Source organism: Arachis stenosperma, chromosome 3, assembly GCF_014773155.1.
Source record: "Arachis stenosperma cultivar V10309 chromosome 3, arast.V10309.gnm1.PFL2, whole genome shotgun sequence".
Classification (NCBI taxonomy): Eukaryota; Viridiplantae; Streptophyta; class Magnoliopsida; order Fabales; family Fabaceae; genus Arachis; species Arachis stenosperma.
This window is the reverse complement of record NC_080379.1, coordinates 166256947-166275902: the sequence shown is the minus strand read 5'-3', so window position 1 is coordinate 166275902 and position 18956 is coordinate 166256947. Positions and strand designations below refer to the sequence as shown.

At 35.4% G+C, this 18956-nt stretch overlaps 1 protein-coding gene across 2 annotated transcripts; it reads right to left on the bottom strand.

The window, feature by feature from the left end:
- Positions 1–15484: 15484 nt before the first annotated feature.
- On the bottom strand, positions 15485–18222 carry LOC130966713 (serine/threonine-protein kinase SAPK1). 2 transcript variants are annotated; one of them, XM_057891533.1, is made up of 9 exons: positions 17828–18222; positions 17662–17736; positions 17461–17562; positions 17173–17226; positions 16988–17080; positions 16802–16894; positions 16599–16703; positions 16394–16492; positions 15486–16141 (listed from the first exon to the last, which is right to left on the bottom strand). In XM_057891533.1, the coding sequence occupies exons 1-9, from the start codon at positions 17945–17947 to the stop codon at positions 15842–15844; spliced, it is 1041 nt and encodes a 346-aa protein (XP_057747516.1). In that variant the 5' UTR covers positions 17948–18222; the 3' UTR covers positions 15486–15841. The 2 variants fall into 2 exon arrangements, with proteins under 2 accessions (XP_057747515.1, XP_057747516.1); XM_057891532.1 differs by having other exon boundaries at positions 15485–16141; positions 16802–17080.
- Between the last annotated feature and the right edge of the window lie 734 nt (positions 18223–18956).

Here is an 18956-nt window from a genome sequence, read left to right as displayed (position 1 = left end):
AAAAGTTTAAAAGGATGCAAATTTAAGCAGCCTTTATTGATAAAATTTATAGCTGACTATGAGTCCAACTCAATGATGAGGTATTAGAAGTTGGGAGCAACAACAATACTAAGCCCTTTAGCAATCTCTCACAATTTTACATGAGTAATCAAAAACCTTCCTAGCTTACAAGAAAAACCCAATACACACCTACCCAAATGATTTCTAAAAATACCTCTACAAGCTGCATTTTTGTTCTCCGAGAAGAATGATCCATATACGTTTAACTTGGTGTAGTGCCCTAGGGGCAGCCACCGAATTAGCTTATTAGTATCCTTCCTAGTACGATACAAGGAGGACCGAAACTTCATGCTGTACAGAATTTTATCACTCCGTGCTCAAATTAAACTCGTCGCAACACTCGGCTTCACCCTTTTCCCTTCGAAGATAAAAGAGTTACGATAAAACCAAAGAGAATAACTAGTAACTCAAAACTTACAAGCCTAGTCACTTCTTACTAATACATTCCTAGTGAACCAATCCTTGAGGCTGAGATTAGAGAATTTGAACATAGCCTCATGAGGTTTCAAGAGACTCCACACAGACTTGGCATAGAAACAATATTTGAGAACATGCAAGGAGTTCTCTTCTTGACGGTTACATCTGGGGTAGTTGGCATCCGTTGCTAAGTATCTTTTCCTTTTTTTACATTCGTTAGGATTGCATTGTTAGCAACTAGCCACATGAAGGAACGAAATCTTTCCAGACTGTACCACTTCCAAACTACCTTGAAAGTCTGATATGAATCTACGAGAATTTTATTGAAAAAGTTGTAGGCCAATTTGAGCTAAACGTCCCATCAGATGTTAGCGCCCAAGCAATAGAATATGGACACTTTCATGGAGACAAAGGCGATAGTGCTTGAATTTTTCTCACAATGTAATCAAGGAGTCACTCCCTGAGCTTACTCTCGTCCCACTCACCTGAAACAGAAAGAAAGCCAATTAGACACAAACTTGATACGGACTCTGTTATCACCTGTTCCAAATATTGGGTTAAAGATCGGAGATTGGGCACCCAATTATGATTCCAGAACTTAATGTTAGCACCATCACCAATGCACCAGATATGGTTCTCATCGACCCCCTTCCAAGCCGAACATATCCCTTTCCAAAGATTCGAAAAATTATTTTTCCTTTCGACTCTTGGCAGCAAATCGCTCACACATTCGTAGTTAGCCCAGACCACCCTTGCCCATAAAGCATCCTTTTTCTCCACAAGGCCCCAACCACTCTTTATCATAAAGGTTTGGTTAACTTCACGAGTATGGCGGATGTCAAGCCCTCCCGAAGTTTTTGGTCTGCTAAGATCCCTCCAATTGATGAGATGGATTTTTCTAGATTGTTCAGTCTCTCTCTAAAAAAAATTCTACATTTACGATCAACCAAGTTACTAGTAAAAATTGGTAAAAGAATAGTTTGCATAGTATAACTTGGAAGAGAAGAGAGAACAGATTTCACCAGTGTAATTCTTTCTGCTGGAGACAATGAATCATCTTTCCAACTGTTTAGTCTAGAGTTCATCTTGTTAATAATGTCATTATATGTGTTTTTTGAGACCTTACAGTGGAGGAGAGGAATACCAAGGTACTTTCCCAAGTCATCAGTTTTGGAGAACTTAAGGATACTACTTATCTAACTTCTCATATTATCACCCACATTCTTCAAAAAGAAGATACGCGTCTTTTCATTGCTAACTTTTTTACCCGACCTATAGCAGGAGGCCTCAAGTACCTTATTAATAACCTCACCTTGGTCTATAGTTGCTTTCGCAAAGAGAATTAAATCATCAACAAAACGTAGATGAGAAAACTCAGGGCACTCTTTGTTCAGCTTGATAGGCTTCCAAATGTCATGATCTTCAACAACAATAATGAGATGAGAGAGCCTTTCTATACAATGAACAAAATTATAAGGAGAAATAGAGTCATCTTGCTAAATTCCTTTTGAAGAAGAGAACTTGTCCAAGGTTTTCCCATTCCGTAGAATCCTAATCCTCGTGAAAAAATAGAACTGGTTACCATCAAGATGAACTAAGGGGCATCCCAATATCAACCAGAGTGTCTTCACAAGTCTTTTTCAGATCGATTTTAATCGCCATCCATCCTTTTAGACATTTTTTAATCTTCATAGAGTGGATAACTTCTTGGGTGAGGATAATATTATCAAAACTATGTCTCCCTGGGATGAAATTATATTGGGTTGGCTGCACTAGCTTTTCCATAACCCTCCATAGCCTTTGGGCCAGAATTTTGGTGATCACTTTGTATTTGAGACATTACATAAGCTGATAAGCTTTATTTGATTTAGATTAGTAATAAGTAAATGTCTCATTATCTCTCTGATTTCCCGATGCTGGAAGAAAATCTTCTCAATCATCCTACACAAATTAGGTCCCACAAAATCCTATTTTTTCTAGTAAAAGCCTGCCTAAATAGTAAATACCATCTTTTTCAGATACCTTTAAACTACCCTTGCTAAAAAGAGAATCTTTAATTTTCTTATAGGAGACATTACAGCCAATCAGAGTCATATCTTTATCACTTAATGTCTAAAAAGCACCATTAATCATAAAGGGAACATTAGGGAGATCATTACAATATAGATTAGTATAGGAAGTCGTGGCCATTACTTCAAGGATGTGACTATCATGTATCCAATTACCCCCTTCATCCTGCAAAGAAATAATCTTATTCCTCCTTCTTCTGACCATAATGGTACCATGAAAATATTTAGTATTTCTGTCGCTGTACTCTATCTATTTGCATGTAGACTTTTGAAATTCTAACATCTCTTCTTGGGAAAGGAGACCTTCATATTCTTTCCAAAGAGTAACTTCGAAATCTTCTAAATAAGGGTTGTAATTCACACTCAAGTTATTCACGATGCCATGCAATCTTCTTAGAATTCTGCTTTTCCTTCAAAAGATATTCTCATGTACTGTGGAATTTCATACTCTAAGAGAATCTTGAAAGTTTGCAACACCTCGGAACCAATTAGTTTCTATTTTCCAATTATTAGAAACTATATTATTAAAGTCTAGATGGGATAACAAAGATACTAAAAATCTAAATGGTCTTCTCCCTCTGTTAGACAAGGGAGCAGTAGAAAGTTGAAGATAGAAAGGAACATGATCAGATTTTAACATAAGTACGTGCTTTATCCTTGCTTTCGAAAATCTGATCTACCAATCCATGTTGCTCGGACCACGATCTAATCTTTCGACCAAATTTCCTTTCTTCCAGGTAAAGGGATATCCTGAGTATCCCAAGTCTAAAAGTCCACATTCAGAAACACACTATTGAAACTCAACACACGCACCATTAAATTGAGTAGTTGCTCCTCATTGTCTTTTAAAATTATGCATCAGCACATTGAAATTCCCAGCCAGGCACCAATGGAGACTATTTTGCGAAATCAACTATCCTAGATTTTTCCAGAGTTCTTTTCTATGTAGTCTCTGGAGACTTCCATACACTCTAGTAAAAACCCATGGCTGTAAGTCCTTTCCTAGCATCCTCATATGCACAAATTATTGATGACTCTGCAAAATATCCACTATCCATTCATCAGAATTCCACAGACACTAAATACCTCCAGAGTACTCTTTGACTTTTTCTACAAAACAACTGTCAAAAGACAACTTATTTTTAATATTAGTTCCTCTATCCCCACTAATATGAATTTCAAGGAGAACTAAAAAATTAACATGATACTCTTTTAATATCTCTAATTAAAGTAGTAAAAGAACTTCCACCAACACTACAACAATTCCACATTAAAAAAATCATTAAAAGAAACAGAAAAAAGATGTCACCAAAGACGCAGATCAAGTTGAGTGTAGCTCCCCATTGGTCAAGCTCAAACTGAGCTCCTTAGAGTTACCCTCACCGTTTTATGATGATCCTAAATCTTCAATCATGGGATCAGGTGGGTTCTTCTCTTGACAATTTGCAGCCATCTCCTCCACATTAGTGGTCATAGCCGGTTGAAAAAGTTTCAGATTGTTGGAGGAGGACGACGCCATTTGCTTTGCCATGCCTTTTTTCATGATCTTTCCAACTTCAAAAGCTTCCCACTATTCCCTTTCCATAATACTCATTCATGTGAAGGTTCTCACACTCCATGGCTTCTTTCTCTAGATTTTTCGAGCTCACTTTCTTAGTTAGAGGAGGAGCAGATGTTAAGTCAGAAGGCACTAAAGTATGACTCTCAACTAGCTTGGCCTTTATTTTATCTTTGTTCACTTTTCCTAACCCATTAAGCCCATTCTTATTATTACTAGCCTTCTTACTTATTCGGAAAAATTTTTCCAATCCTCGGTCTAAGAATCTTGTGGAGAGATTGGATTGGTCTTCTTTTTCTTTATGGGCTTTATATGGCGCTAAAGTATAAGGCCCCTGTTGCTCCATTCTAACATCCAGTCCACTTTGCATGGATTCCTCTACGTAAAGCCCCTCATGCACAATCTCCTCATTGATTTGCTCAATATATTTCTCATTAAGAATAATAAAATGCGATCCATTAGAGTTTCTAGCTTTCAAATTAGAAGGAGATATGTAGAAAATTCAACCTGTTTTTCTATTAGTCATGAACACATATATAGACAACTTTTGATATAAAACTATGTCAAATATTTCCTATCTTAAAAAGCATAATTTATGATCCTAACAAATTAGAATGCATAATTTTTTATCCTAGTAATGATATACATGAGAGTACTCTTAGAATACCGTATTTATACTTAAATTATAAAAATATTATTAATATAATATTTCTATGTATATCTAAATTATCTATTAATACCCCCCTCAAGTTGGAGCATGCAAGTCTTTAATGCCCAACTTGACTAATATTGCCTCAAACTTGTTGGCACCAAAAGCTTTAGTAAAAACGTCGGCCAACTGAGTTTGAATGGGAACATAAGATGGAAGGAGGTGTTGGTGCATGATCTCATCATGAACAAGATGACAATATACTTCTGTGCTTTGTGCGTACATGAAAAACTAGATTTCTAGCAATGTGAAGAGCTGCTTGACTGTCGCAATAGAGACGAATGGGGATGAGACACGTATATAAAAGAGAGTATATCTTTAATCCACTTCAATTCTTTTGTTGTCTGAGCCATTGAAAGACCTCAGCAGAGAAGGCAGACATTGTCTGTTGTTTCTGAGTCTTCCAAGAAGTATTTCAGCCGGCCTAAATCTTTCACGTAAAAACATGTGTGTAAATACTCTGTGAAACGTTGAATTGCAGCACCATCATTTCCTGCAATTACAAGGTCATCAACGTATACCAAAACTATCAAATATCAATTGCATGCTATTGTGGCGAAGGCTAAACAAAGAATGGTCCTTTGGAAATTTCTTGATGAAAGTTTTGCAAACCAGCATCGTGGAGCTTGTTGCAGTCCATAGAGAGATTTCTGAAGTTTACAAACCAGTCCTTGTTGAGACACTTGAAAATCAGGGAAAGTTTCATGTAAATGTCGTCATCAAGTTCTCCATGAAGAGATACATTGTAGACATCCATTTGGTGGAGTTTCCAATTCTGGGCTGCTGCCACTACGAGTGTTGTGCGAATTATTACCATCTTTACCACTAGAGAAAATGTTTCATTGTAATCCAAGCCTTTCACTTGATTATTTTTCAAAATTACCAGTCTTGCTTTGAACCTCTCTATTGTCCCGTCAGAGTTGTATTTAATTTTATAGACCCACTTACACCCATGTGCTTTCTTTCCTGGAGGAAGGGTTGTGAGCTTCCAAGTGTCGTTGAGTTGAAGTGCACGAATTTTTTAGGACATCGCTTTGCGCCAACACTCATCTCTAACTGCTTGAGAGAAAAATAAAGGCTCATGTTCTGTCTGGAGAGAGGCAAGAAAACTGCGGTGTTGTTTGGAAAAGGAATTATAATTCACAAAATTTTGTATAGGATAGGACACACCTGAGTATTTTGATGGCGAAGGAGGTTGGTCGGTAGGGCTTATTGGTATCGTAGTAGCAGAGACAAAATCGCACAACCTGACTGAGAGTGTCTTCATGCGGTGACTCCGACCAAGTGGAACGTCCATCGTGACTAATGGTAGATAAAAAATCGGCGTTGTTTCTTCTACACTTGGTTCCAATGCATCGTCAGCGATGTACTTTTCAATCTCTTCATTGAGTTCATGTCCCCCTTGTTGGTCAATAGGTTCTTCAATAAAGAAGTCCCTAGCACAGTCATTCAAGTGTGGAGTACTGGTCTCGTTGTGTGTGTCTTCTTCAACAATTATTTCTATCACAGGAGGTCCAATATCTTCAATTCTTGGTTCCAAAACCTGCTCTGCTTTAAAAGGAAACTCATATTCAACAAAATGAACGTCACGAGAAACAAAGAAAACTTCTTTTTCCAAGTCAAATAGTTTCCATCCTTTTTGCCCAAAAGGATACCCGACAAACACACATTTTTGACTACAGATGGCAAATTTATACCATTGCTTATTCTAATTTTGAGCATAACACAAAGAGCCAAAAATTCCGCAAGTGCTCATAACTTGGAATTGTTCCATGGAAAACCTCATACGGAGTCTTGCCCTTCAGTATTGAGGATGACGTATGATTAATTAAATAGCCAGCAGTTAAGACAATAAGACACATTCTCCCCAAATCTGGATAGAAAAATTGCCTTGAAAATGTAATGATCTAGCAACATTGAGAATATGTCGATGTTTGCGCTCTACTCGTCCATTTTGTTGCGGTGTATTAACACATGACGATTGGTGAACAATGCCTTGTTGTAGGAAGTATTGTTTTAAACACATGAATTCAGTTCCATTACCAGATCGCATCATTTTAACATATTTGCTATATTGGCGTTCAACCAAAGTGAAAAAAATTTTCAATGTGATTGATACCTCAGCCTTTTCTTTTAACAAATATATCCAAACCGCTCATGAACAATCATCCACAATAGTTAAGAAATACGAAGCACCACACAAGGAGGGAGTTCTATAGGGTCCCCACAAGTCACAATGGATTAAATAAAAAATATTGAAAGCTTGATAGTCACTCAAAGAAAACTTATCTCTTGTTTGCTTAGATTTTTCACAAATTTTACAAATCTCATTGGTTGTGTATTTTCCACTTCATTACGGAGCATTTGCACAATTTGAAATGATGGATGCCCTAGTCTCTTATGCCAATGTGCTGGTTGATTCTCTGTTGTGGTATGACAAGCTTGAATCTTGTGTGCCCCAATACCAATAGAGCCCATCATTCCATTCACCCACTCCAATCAACGTCTTCGAAGTGCGGTCCTGTATGACACAAAATTTATCAGTGAATTATACTAGACAGTGTTCTTCATCTGTTAATTGAGAAACTGAGAGTAAGTTGCATTTTAATTGAGGTACATAGAAACATTTTTCAATTCAAGTCCTCCTTCAAGTATCACTGTTCCTTGCTTGCACGCTATCACCTGCTCTCCATCCGATAAACCTACTGGACACCCGCGTATAGTTTTATTTTCACATAAATTTTGCAGGGTTCAGTCATGTGGTTGAAAGATCCACTATCAATGATCCATAAATAAATAATTCTCTTACCAGTCATTTTTTTCAGAGTCATTTGGTTTTTGCTTGTTTATCATATCTACTGAAGAAAATCTCATGCCCTAAGCTATTCAAGCTGTGATGTTGATGGTTTGATGAATCAGAAGGGATTAAGAGAGGGAGAGAGATAGGTTCTTCTCATTGTTGGAGAGAATGAAAAATCCCCCTTTGAAAATATTTGTTGAGTTATTACACCTTATATACTATGTACCTTTTTTTTTTTGTACTCTCACTAAAAAATAATTACAATGGTAAACCTATTATTGATAAAGAAATAATCTAGGTAACACCCTCCCGCAAGCTAGAATTGTGTAAATCTAACAATCCTAGCTTGGAAACATTGGCAAGAAAAGGACCCGGTGGCAGAGCTTTGGTAAGAAAATCAGCAAGTTGATCCTTGGAACGAACTGGCATAAGATGAATGAGACCAGACAAATACTTTTCACGAACAATGTGGCAGTCCACTTCAATGTGTTTAGTTCTTTCATGAAAAATGGGATTATTGGCAATGTGAATGGCTGACTGGTTGTCACAGAATAGAGTGATAGACTTTTAAAGCGGCAAGCCAATGAAATCCATTAAGAAAGATAACCAACTAGCTTCACAAGTGGCAATAGCAAGAGACCTATATTCAGCTTCTACAGAGGACTTGGCAACTGTGGTTTGCTTTTTACTCTTCCAGCTAATGAGCGAGTTCCCAAGCATGAAGCAATAACCGGAAACGGAGCGACGAGTATCGGCACAGGTAGCCCAGTCAGCATCGGCAAATCCAGTGAGATGCAGATTAGAAGTAGAGGAGAAGAAGAGACCAGTTGCAGGTCGGCCTTTTAAATATCGGAGTACACGAAAAACAGCCTGTAGGTGAGAAGTTGTTGCACAGTCCAAAAATTGGCTCAAACGTCCCACAGCATAAGAGATATCGGGTCTAGTATTTGTGAGGTAAAGGAGTCAGCCGATGAGCTGTCTGTAAACAGTGTTGTCTGTTAAAATGGTACCTGATTCCTTTGAAAGTTTCTGACTATAATCAAATGGAGTAGAGAGAGGCTTGCAATCTAGATAACCAAAATCTCTAAGAAGGTCCATGGTGTACTTCCGCTGATAAATGTGAATTCCAGAGTTAGAGCGTGCTACTTCCATTCCCAAGAAGTATTTGAGATCACCAAGATCCTTTATTTTGAATTTGTCATCCAAATCTTGCTTGATGGAATTGATTTCACCAATGTCATTCCCGGTTAAAACCAAGTCATCAACATATACTAGAATGGCAGTGAAGCTTTCAGATTGTTTCTTAATGAAGAGTGAATGATCATCAAAAAACTGCTTATAACCAGCATCCACAAGAGTCTGAGTGAGCTTAATGTTCCATTGCCTGCTTGCTTGCTTAAGCCCATATAGAGATTTTTGCAATTTACAAACCAAACCTGGTTGTGACACAGCCAAACCGGGTGGTATCTTCATATAAACTTCTTTGTCCAAATCTCCATGAAGGAAGGCAGTGTTGACATCCAGCTGTTTCAAATGCCATTTCTTTGCCGCTGCTAATGCTAACATTACTCGTAGGGTAGTCATTTTGACAACTGGACTAAAAGTATCACCATAATCTACTCCTTGCACTTGAGTGAATCCTTTTGCAACTAGCCTCGCTTTGTGCCTTTCTATGGTGCCATCGGGATTGAATTTTACCCGAAAAACCCATTTGCAACCCACAGCCTTCTTGTCTTTTGGGAGTTCAGTGAGACACCAAGTTCTGTTCTGATCTAGAGCTGTCAATTCATCTTGTATTGCCTTTCTCCAACATTCATGTGCAGCCGCTTCCTCATAAGTGCTAGGTTCTTGATTTGAGGTGATGGCTAGAGAAAGTGACTTATATTTCGGGGTTAGTTTATCATATGACAAGTGTTGTGAGATAGGATATAAAGAGTTAGAGTTGGAAACATTGCTAGAGTGAGCTGTGTGGGTTGTCATACAATGATAGTCCTTCAAATAAGCAGGCGGTTTCTTGACTCTTTCAGACTTTCTAGTAATGCAGTCATGTGTAATGTCAGAGTGTTGTGATGCAGGTGCATTATTAGTGTGTGGTGTGGTAATGGGTGCAATGGTGTGTGAGGAAATTGGTGAGTGCATTGAGCTTGAGAAATGTTCATTTGAATCTATGAGTGTGGTATGTGTGGGTGATTGCAAATGATGTGTGGATGGTGTATCATATTGAAAAAGATCAATGCATTGTGGAGTACGAATGGGCACTACAGAAATGTCAGTGCTAGTGGAATGTAAAAATGGAAAATGAGTTTCATAAAAAATTACATTTCTGGATATGAAAATTTCCTTTGATTTTAAATCAATAAGTCGAAAACCCTTTGTTCCTAATTTAAAACCAAGAAAAGCTGTTTTTCTGGCTCTTGGGTCTAATTTTGTTCTTGAATTTGTTAATGTGGAGGCATATGCAAGAGAACCAAATACTCTTAAATATGAAAGGTCAGGTAAGTTGCCATACAAAAGCTTATAAGGACTAGCATTATTCAGGTTAGTGCTGGGCAGCCTATTAATTAGGTGAATGGCGTGAGCAACTGCATATTGCCAAAAACAATGTGGAATTCCTGATTGAAATAGCAGTGCTCTAGCAACACCTAAAATATGCTGGTGTTTTCTCTCTACAATCCCGTTTTGCTCTGGTGTTTCTACACAAGAAGTTTGGTGTAAAATTCCAGTTGATGCAAAAAAAGATTTTAGAGTGAATTCTGGCCCATTGTCGGTCCTTATACACTTAACTTGTTTTTCAAAATGTACTCTGACAAAATTCACAAAATTAATAACCAATTGTGATGCTTCAGATTTGGTTTTCATAAAAAAAATCCAAGTGAATTTGCTCTTACCATCCACCACAGTCAAAAAATACCTATGTCCTTCATTGGAAGGGACAGAAATAGGACCCCAGATATCCATATGAACTAAATCAAAACAATCTTTTATTTTAGTTGTACTAAGATTAAAAGATAATTTCTTTTGTTTTGCAAAATGACATGAATCACAAGGAAATTTTGAAGCAATACTATCTATAAAAGGATAATACTTCTTCAGAAAAATCAATTTATGCATGGGTATGTGTCCTAATCTAAGATGCCAAATATTGTTGTGCTCACTATGTGAAGGTGTGGTGGGATGAGTAGAAGTAGTAGTTACCGCCAATGAAGCTTGCTTTGTTGGAAGAGGGGGAAAATGAGAGAATTCTGGTTCTCTACTCATTGTATATAACCCTTCTATACACTCAGCAATGCCAATCATTTTTGATGTGGATCTATCTTGTATCTCACAACACTTATCATTGATTAACAATTGACAATGTAAGTTTGAGGTTAACTTTGACACAGATATCAATTTAAAATCAAAAGAAGGAATGTATAAAACATTTTTGAGAAAAAAATTTTTAGAGAATGTGATTGTGCCAATGATGGTGCTAACAGTTTTGGTTCCATTTGGCAATATCACATTGATTGGATCAATATTTTGAAAACTTGCAAAATCTTTTAAGTCAAAAGTCACATGATCTGTTGCACCAGAATCAATGATCCATAGTGCAGATTTTGGAGTGATAATGCTCATAATTCTCGCATTAAAATGTAATGCAATGGTTTTACCTGGAGTGGAAGTGGGAATGGAATTAGTCAAAATTTGATTTGCATTATGAGGTTGTTGCTGCGCACTTTTGTCTTTGATCAACTCTAACAAGGCAAATCTTTGCTCTGGAGTGAATCCAGATCTTGATATTCCAATGTTCTCTTGGAGACAATTGAGCTGGAATTGTTTGTCACTGAGTATATCATCATGCCCCTCAGTGATCACGTGATTGATGGTTGTGTTATATTGCTGCCATTGGTAGAAGTGGGAGGAGTACCCATGCTTCTTATAGCATACATCTTCTGTGTGGTCTTGCTTGTTGCAATGAGAGCAAGCCAATGTAGCTCCACGACCTCTGCAATGGGAGGATCTGTTTGCCATGTTTGCCATTTTGATAAATCAATGAATCACAGAGTAATAGGGATTCAGATCTTCTTCCTTCCAACTCGTTGATCGGAACAACTATGTTCACCAAGAAGGAATCTTGTGAAATAGCCTCTCATCAAACTCTATTGGATGAGTTTGAAGGAAGAGGTAAGAATGGGGGAAAGAAAATGTCAAAAGAAAAATTAGGGATAGAAAGAGAATGGCAAAATTGGATTGATCTCAATTCACAACTTTTTTTTTTTATTCACAGCTTGGTTGCTCTCCACGCTCACCGCACCATGAAGAAAATCTCATGCCATAAGCTATTCAAGCTGTGATGTTGATGGTTTGATGAATTAGAAGGGATTAAGAGAGGGAGAGAGATAGGTTCTTCTCATTGTTGGAGAGAATGAAAAATCCCCCTTTGAAAATATTTGTTGAGTTATTACACCTTATATACTATGTACCTTTTTTTTTTGTACTCTCACTAAAAAATAATTACAATGGTAAACCTATTATTGATAAAGAAATAATCTAGGTAACATCTACCAATACTTGCCATTGTTCATTGGTCAATCCTCACATCTCACGTCTCGTGTCTTCCATGTTGGTAGCATGCCTACCACTTCCATAATTGTGTGCCACATGTGCACGCACTGAAATTCTTCGAGTACGCGTGCCTTGTCGTCCGTAGCCTTTGCCACCATCTCTTCCTTCATTCCTTGGTCGATCGCCCCACCATTCTAGATATCCTACAATCTGAAAGCATCCTTTAACCTCATGCCCACTTTTGCCACAGTGAGAGCATATTGTTGATTTTTGGCTAGGATCTCTTTGTCCTTTCGTCATATTCCATGCCTGCATTGCGAATCCCACAACCAACCCTCTCTATTTTGATGCCTTAGCCATCGTCTTCTCCTTTTGGACAGCATTGCGTACACACGATTCAGCGATTTTAAAGGATCGAATATTTGACCGTTTCGTAACTCGCATCATCTAGGCCCATTAAAAATTGGTGGACCCTCTCTTCTTCCCTTCGCTTCTCAAGTTAAGATCCAATCCCGCACTTACATCTACCACACGTGCATTTGGGAATTCGCTCGCACTGTCCTAATTCATTCCACGGTACTTTCAATTTCTCATAATACGCCGTCCTGTTTACATCTCATCAAATCTGACTTGACTTGAGTTGTTGTATTCATGATCCATTCACAGCGAAATACACAACGATCGACCATAGGCTTGATTCGATCGTGTTCAAAATCCATGATACAATCATAGATTGTACTGTCCACCAATCCTCAAGATCAGATGCACCTTATTCTGGTTTTGCGAGAGTTTCATCGATGAATCCCCATTTTCTCCGAATCCGAAGTGATATTTTCATAGCTTTAACTCATTCCTCATAATTTTCTCCACGCAACTACACTTGCGTGATTACATTTCCTGGGTTGTCACTTGCATTGAGGTCATATGGCAAGTAATTTTTCTTAGTTCCTTTTTCTGAAGTTATAGAGTTCTTTCCTGATTCTGATTATGCTCCCATGATTATGCAGCCTAGATTCCTGTTGTGTTTGTCGGTATTAGAGTATGCTCTGATATCATGTATCAACCTATTTTTTTATTAGTCATGAACACACACACACATATATATATATATATATATATATATATATAACTTTTGATATAAAAACTATATCAAATATTTTTCTATCTTAAAAAACATAATTTACGATCCTAACAAATTAGAATGCATAATTTTCTATCCTAATAAAGATATACATGAAAGTATTCTTAAATTATAAAAATATTATATTTAATAATATTTTTATATATATCTAAATTATCCGTTAATAATAAGTATTTGACTACTTTCCTAGCATGTTTTATTGGATGCTCAGTTTAGAATGACCAATTAGCCATCACTCTCTTTGTACGCTTGTATCAGATAATATGTACACGCATGCAACGAGTCCATTTTTCTTAAGGATTGAGATCAAGGGATAAATTAACAAACAAAAATAAAATTAAGTATGAATGAATTACTACTAGGCAGTAGGCAAGACAACGAAATTAAATGAATCTTTTCAATTTAAATGGTGTTGTCATGTATCATCTCTTATAATGTAATATCTCTTATAATTTTGTATTACACCGTTTTTATTATTTTTAGTTAGATGCGCAAATTAGTTTTATACATTTTTTAGTTTTTTTTTTTTGTTTTCCATGATATTTTCTAATCAGACAAATTAAAAACTAATCAATTGTAGATTTGAGTTCCTTTTAAAAGTATGCCATTTAATTTAAGTTAGTTTTCTTTTATTGGAAGTAATTGAAATTAAATTTTGTGGACAAGTCAAATTTTGTTCTTGTACGATAAGAAAGTGTAAAGAAGTAAATTTTTATATTACGAAAATAATAATAATAAAAATAATATGGGATATAATTTAATGAGTCGAAGAAATGTAGAGAAACAGAGACTTTGTCTTCATGGGCTATTCTCATATTTATATTTTTCACACAAACTAGTCTTGATCTTCATTTGATTGTAACCGATCGATACACCAGAAGACAACCCAATGAAAACAAATGATTGTGTTCTTTCTATATACAAAGAAATCTTTGACCTTAACTATACTTCCAAATAATTTCTCTAAATTAAAATAGAAAAGAGACTGACACATACATTGTATCAGAGGATAATTTTATGAAATGTAATTGTAATAGATTAAACGCGTAAAAACTGAAGTGGAAATGTGAGATCGAAATCCCAACTTCATAAAATAGTTGGAGGGACGTTTCTTTACATTTTTTCTTTTGTGTCACAGAACGAAGAAATAGGACCAACCAAGAGATAGGACCATTTTCTTTTACGTCACAATAATGCGCCATTTGTTAATTATAGCATGATATGGAGTGATTTTTTTAAATTGAATTATTTTTAAAAAAATAAAAATAATTTTATATTTAGATATTTTATATAATATTTTTATTTATTAATTATGTGTAGATATAAACAAATATTTTTATTTATTTATGTAAAAAATAAAAATATTTAAAAAATATAAATTATAGTTTTTTAAAAAAATTTAAATATTTTTATTTTTACTATTAAAAAATATTAAGTATACTAAAAAATAAAAAATAAAAAATAATTAACAAAAATAATTTTTAGTAATTTGATGATGCCCAAACAAATTTTAAATTTTTTATGATTCATTTTTTTATCTTTCTCCAAAGTTGAGAAACAATAAAAATAAGAATAGAAGAATTATTTTTTTATTTTATGTTTAATCTTCGATTTATTATTTCTATACTTTTATTTTCATTACAAATATCAAACAATATGTCAAAAAAAAGTACTCAAATACTTTTCAATTAAAAAAAAACAAAAATAAAAACAGGTTAAATATAGTACTCTAAGAGTATTCTTATGTATATTTTTATTAGAATAAAAAAATATACATTTTAAGATAGAAAATATTTGATATAATTTTATATCAAAAGTTGTATATATATGTTCGACTAATAGAAAAACATGTTGAACTTTTTACATAGTATCAGATCATACTCTAATAAAAATCATTCGTATCAGATACTTATGTTGTTTGGCAAATTTGTCTAAAATTTGTCTTGTGCCTGATACACAATGACAGTGATAGGCCACTTCTTTATTCTTTCTCAAATGTAAACGGATCATAGCACATTTGCAAGAAGGACACAGCACAAACACAAACAATTTCGCTTTTCTTTTTTTTTTCTTTTATTTTTGTTAAAATTATAAGTATCTTCAATCTGGATATAATATTGAATGAGTTGAATAGAATTATATAAAGAAAAAATATTTGCATCCTTATAAAACTTATACTCAAGATTCTGATATTATATATTTCGGGTACAGAACCCCCAAGTACCAAGTATTATTATACATAATACACATAAGATAAGCATATCTTACAATATAGTGGGATTATTGTTTTGCAAAGTGGAAAAGCAAGAAAAACCAGTAAAATCCCCCTATACGATTCTAGCCACTACAAGCAACTTCCAATCAAAGGAAACTATTTATTTATTTTATAAAGAGAGCTTTAGTCTACTTTGATTCCCTGTTGCCTATCCCGTTAAGGCTGAGGAAAAGGAACACCATCTTATCTTAAACTACTTTTCTTGAGAGAGAATTTTAGTCTGATCTGATGTATGGTATTGCATTGGTAAAGTGCAAAGTTTGCAAGTCACAAAGTGCAGACGAAATCATCACTTGTTTCAATATCATCCATGTCAGCATCTAGATCAATATCATCAAGGTCCATGCTGCCCCCAACAAACTGCCCACCAGCTTCTTCTGGGTTATCCTTACTTGGCTTCCTAGCCTCTTGTACTATTGATAATATTTCTTCAATGTTCTGAACTGAACTATCATCATCATGGTTCCCACCACCATTTTGCAGGCTACCTGCACCCTCATCCGTGAATTCTAGTGGTAGGTTCTGTTGGAACCATGGTAGCATCTTTATCTCTGGTATGGTAATTCTCTGCATTATCATCAATCATGTAACAAATAAAAGGTTGACATCATTGTTCAGGGTTAATTAGGTTGCTACTTCCGCAAAGACGTTTTTATGTGAAGATAGTATTATGAACTCAGTCAAACATATTCCACTAAATATGTCAAACTATCTAATAGTTTACAGTATTATCTTCACATAAGGACGTTTTTGTAGAAGTAACCCTCTTATTAAAACAAAAATGTTACGGACTTATGAGACTAACACAAATAATTGTACCTTTTCAGGGTTGGCAACAAATATTCGAGATAGAAGGTGTCTACACTCTTTGCTTATACGAACATAGTCTGGAATAGAATAGTGGACACTCAGAATTCGCTGTCAAAAATTACACACACAAAAAAATTAATAAATTGTGTGAGTTGTTAAATTAAATTGAAGAAGCAACATAAAGAGAATATTTGTGAATCCAATAAAAACAAACTTGAAGAGTTTTTCTGAAGTTTCTTGGGTTTGCTGGGTCTTCGAAAGGATAAGCACCAACGAGCATCACATACAAGGTCACCCCACAAGACCAAACATCTGCAATCTAATCATTTTTCCAAACATGATAGCACATATTCGTGGCCAAATAAGAGAACAGCATAATTCGACAGACAAAAAAAAGTGAAAAAGCAGATGAGTTACCTTTCCATCATATTCTCTTCTTGACAAGACCTCTGGAGCAATATATGCAGGGGTTCCTACAGTGGATTTTGGCTGCGAGTGCAGAACAGAAGACTGAAACAAGATGGAAAAATAAAAAACAATGTTAGAGGGTTTCTGAGTGAAACATGAAACATGTTCATTGAAATTATGTAACAAGTTTCTTGCCTTTGAGTAACCAAAGTCGCATATTTTAAGCCTTGGTGCTGTGCTTCCATCTAAAAGTGTGTTTTCCAGCTTGAGATCTCTATGGCAAATTTCCTGCCAGCAAATTATATTGCATCTTCAATCAAAATGAAATTGAAAATCTTTCATTGGATAATAATATACTGGGCTTGAGCAAGAATGGTTACCATTGCATGGCAATAACTGACTCCAGAAATCAACTGCTGGAAGAAATATCTTGCCTGTGCAAAGTTGCAAACAAAATAAGAATTTAAGGTGCGAAATATTCTAAAAAAAAGGTACTATCTTTGATGAGAAAAGAGAAATAGTAGTACTATATTACTAAGTTGACTTGTTTATTGAAAAATGCCCTTGCGTCACTGTTTATGTATCCTAAAAGAATTAGAATACAAATATAGTGGCCTCATAGGCAAAAGCACTGAAGCTTTCTTTTATAATATGATGATTATGATTACCTCGTCCTCGCTGAATCTTCCAGCACTACATATTCTCTCGAATAGTTCTCCTCCAGCAGCATATTCCATCACTATGGCAAGATGTGTTGGAGTAAGTAGCACCTGCCATGAACAACCCATCAAATCAAGTTGAATACTTTACGCCTCTGAGTCTGAGATTTCACCGATTGAATCCTAAAACGAAGATGGTTCTATGAGTACCTCTTTGAACCTAACGATATTGGGATGCTTTAAGGACCTATGGTTGATGATCTCCCTCTGCACGTGCTCGTCAATCTGCAAATCAAATCACACACAATTCTAAGCCGTGATGATGACAAGTCAACTAAGAAGCTAAGCTAAGCTAAGAGAAGAGAAAAGAACAAGCCTTGAGGCCTCTCTCAATGAACTTGACAGCATAGAAGTCACCACTGCATTTCTCTCTAACAAGCTTTGCTACACCGAAGTTCCCTGAACCGAGATCTCTGATTACCTCGTAACGTTCCATGGTTGACAGAGAACTTCTTTGTTCCAATGTTGAAAGGTTGGAAATCTAATACTACTACTACTACTTAAACTTGTTATTAAGAACAACCAGTTATGGTGCTAACTGAAATAGCAATATAATATTGTGTGAGTCGAGGTAAGTAATAATTTCGTTGGGAATTGATGAGTGTTTGTATGTGCTTGGCTTTGTAGTTGCATAAGTAGTACAACTCTCTGTAACTATTAAGTGTTTGCGTGGAGCATCGCATCTTTTTTTTTATGGCCTACAAATTCCAATGTGCGTGCAAACCTCTGCATACAAATATTATTACCATTTATATAAAACAAATAGTAACTTAATACGGCCACTTGCACCTCTAAGTCTGACCTTTCAGCAAAGTAAACTTTTTTTTTCTCTTTCATGTGGTATAATTGTTGCATGAGGGATGGAAAACATGTAAAATAAGGAGAGTGAGGTAGCTTTGAAGGGAAAATAATGCAATGTAAGAATTGGTCCGACGTGGCAATTGATTGTTGGATGAAGGAAGATCCGGTAAAGGATAGGGACCCCTGCCCTACTCTAGTTGCTAGTTGCCACTTACCCCTTCTGTGAAGCAACCTTCTCTCATTTATTCATATATGCTTTTCAGTGCTTCACTGCTTCTACTACTTTTGCGGTTCTGCCTTCTCTCATTTCAACCGTCAAAACCGGACTGGACCGATCGAAAGAAGTGGAAATCTTAAACAGTACAGAACACAACAATCAACTCTTACATTTATCTGACACTAAAATATTTCATATACGTACAAAAAATCCACCACAAAAAATTTATTATATATTACTAAATTAAAAAAATTTCTTTTTTTTTCGTTTTTTTTACTTAGCCTATTTTTTTATATATTATTATTAATTATTAATTTAATAAATAAAATATATCACATTATATTTTTTATTGTAATTTAAATTAAAATAATTATATATTAATACAATTTAAATAAAACTTTTAATCTAAACTTAATAGATTTATTCT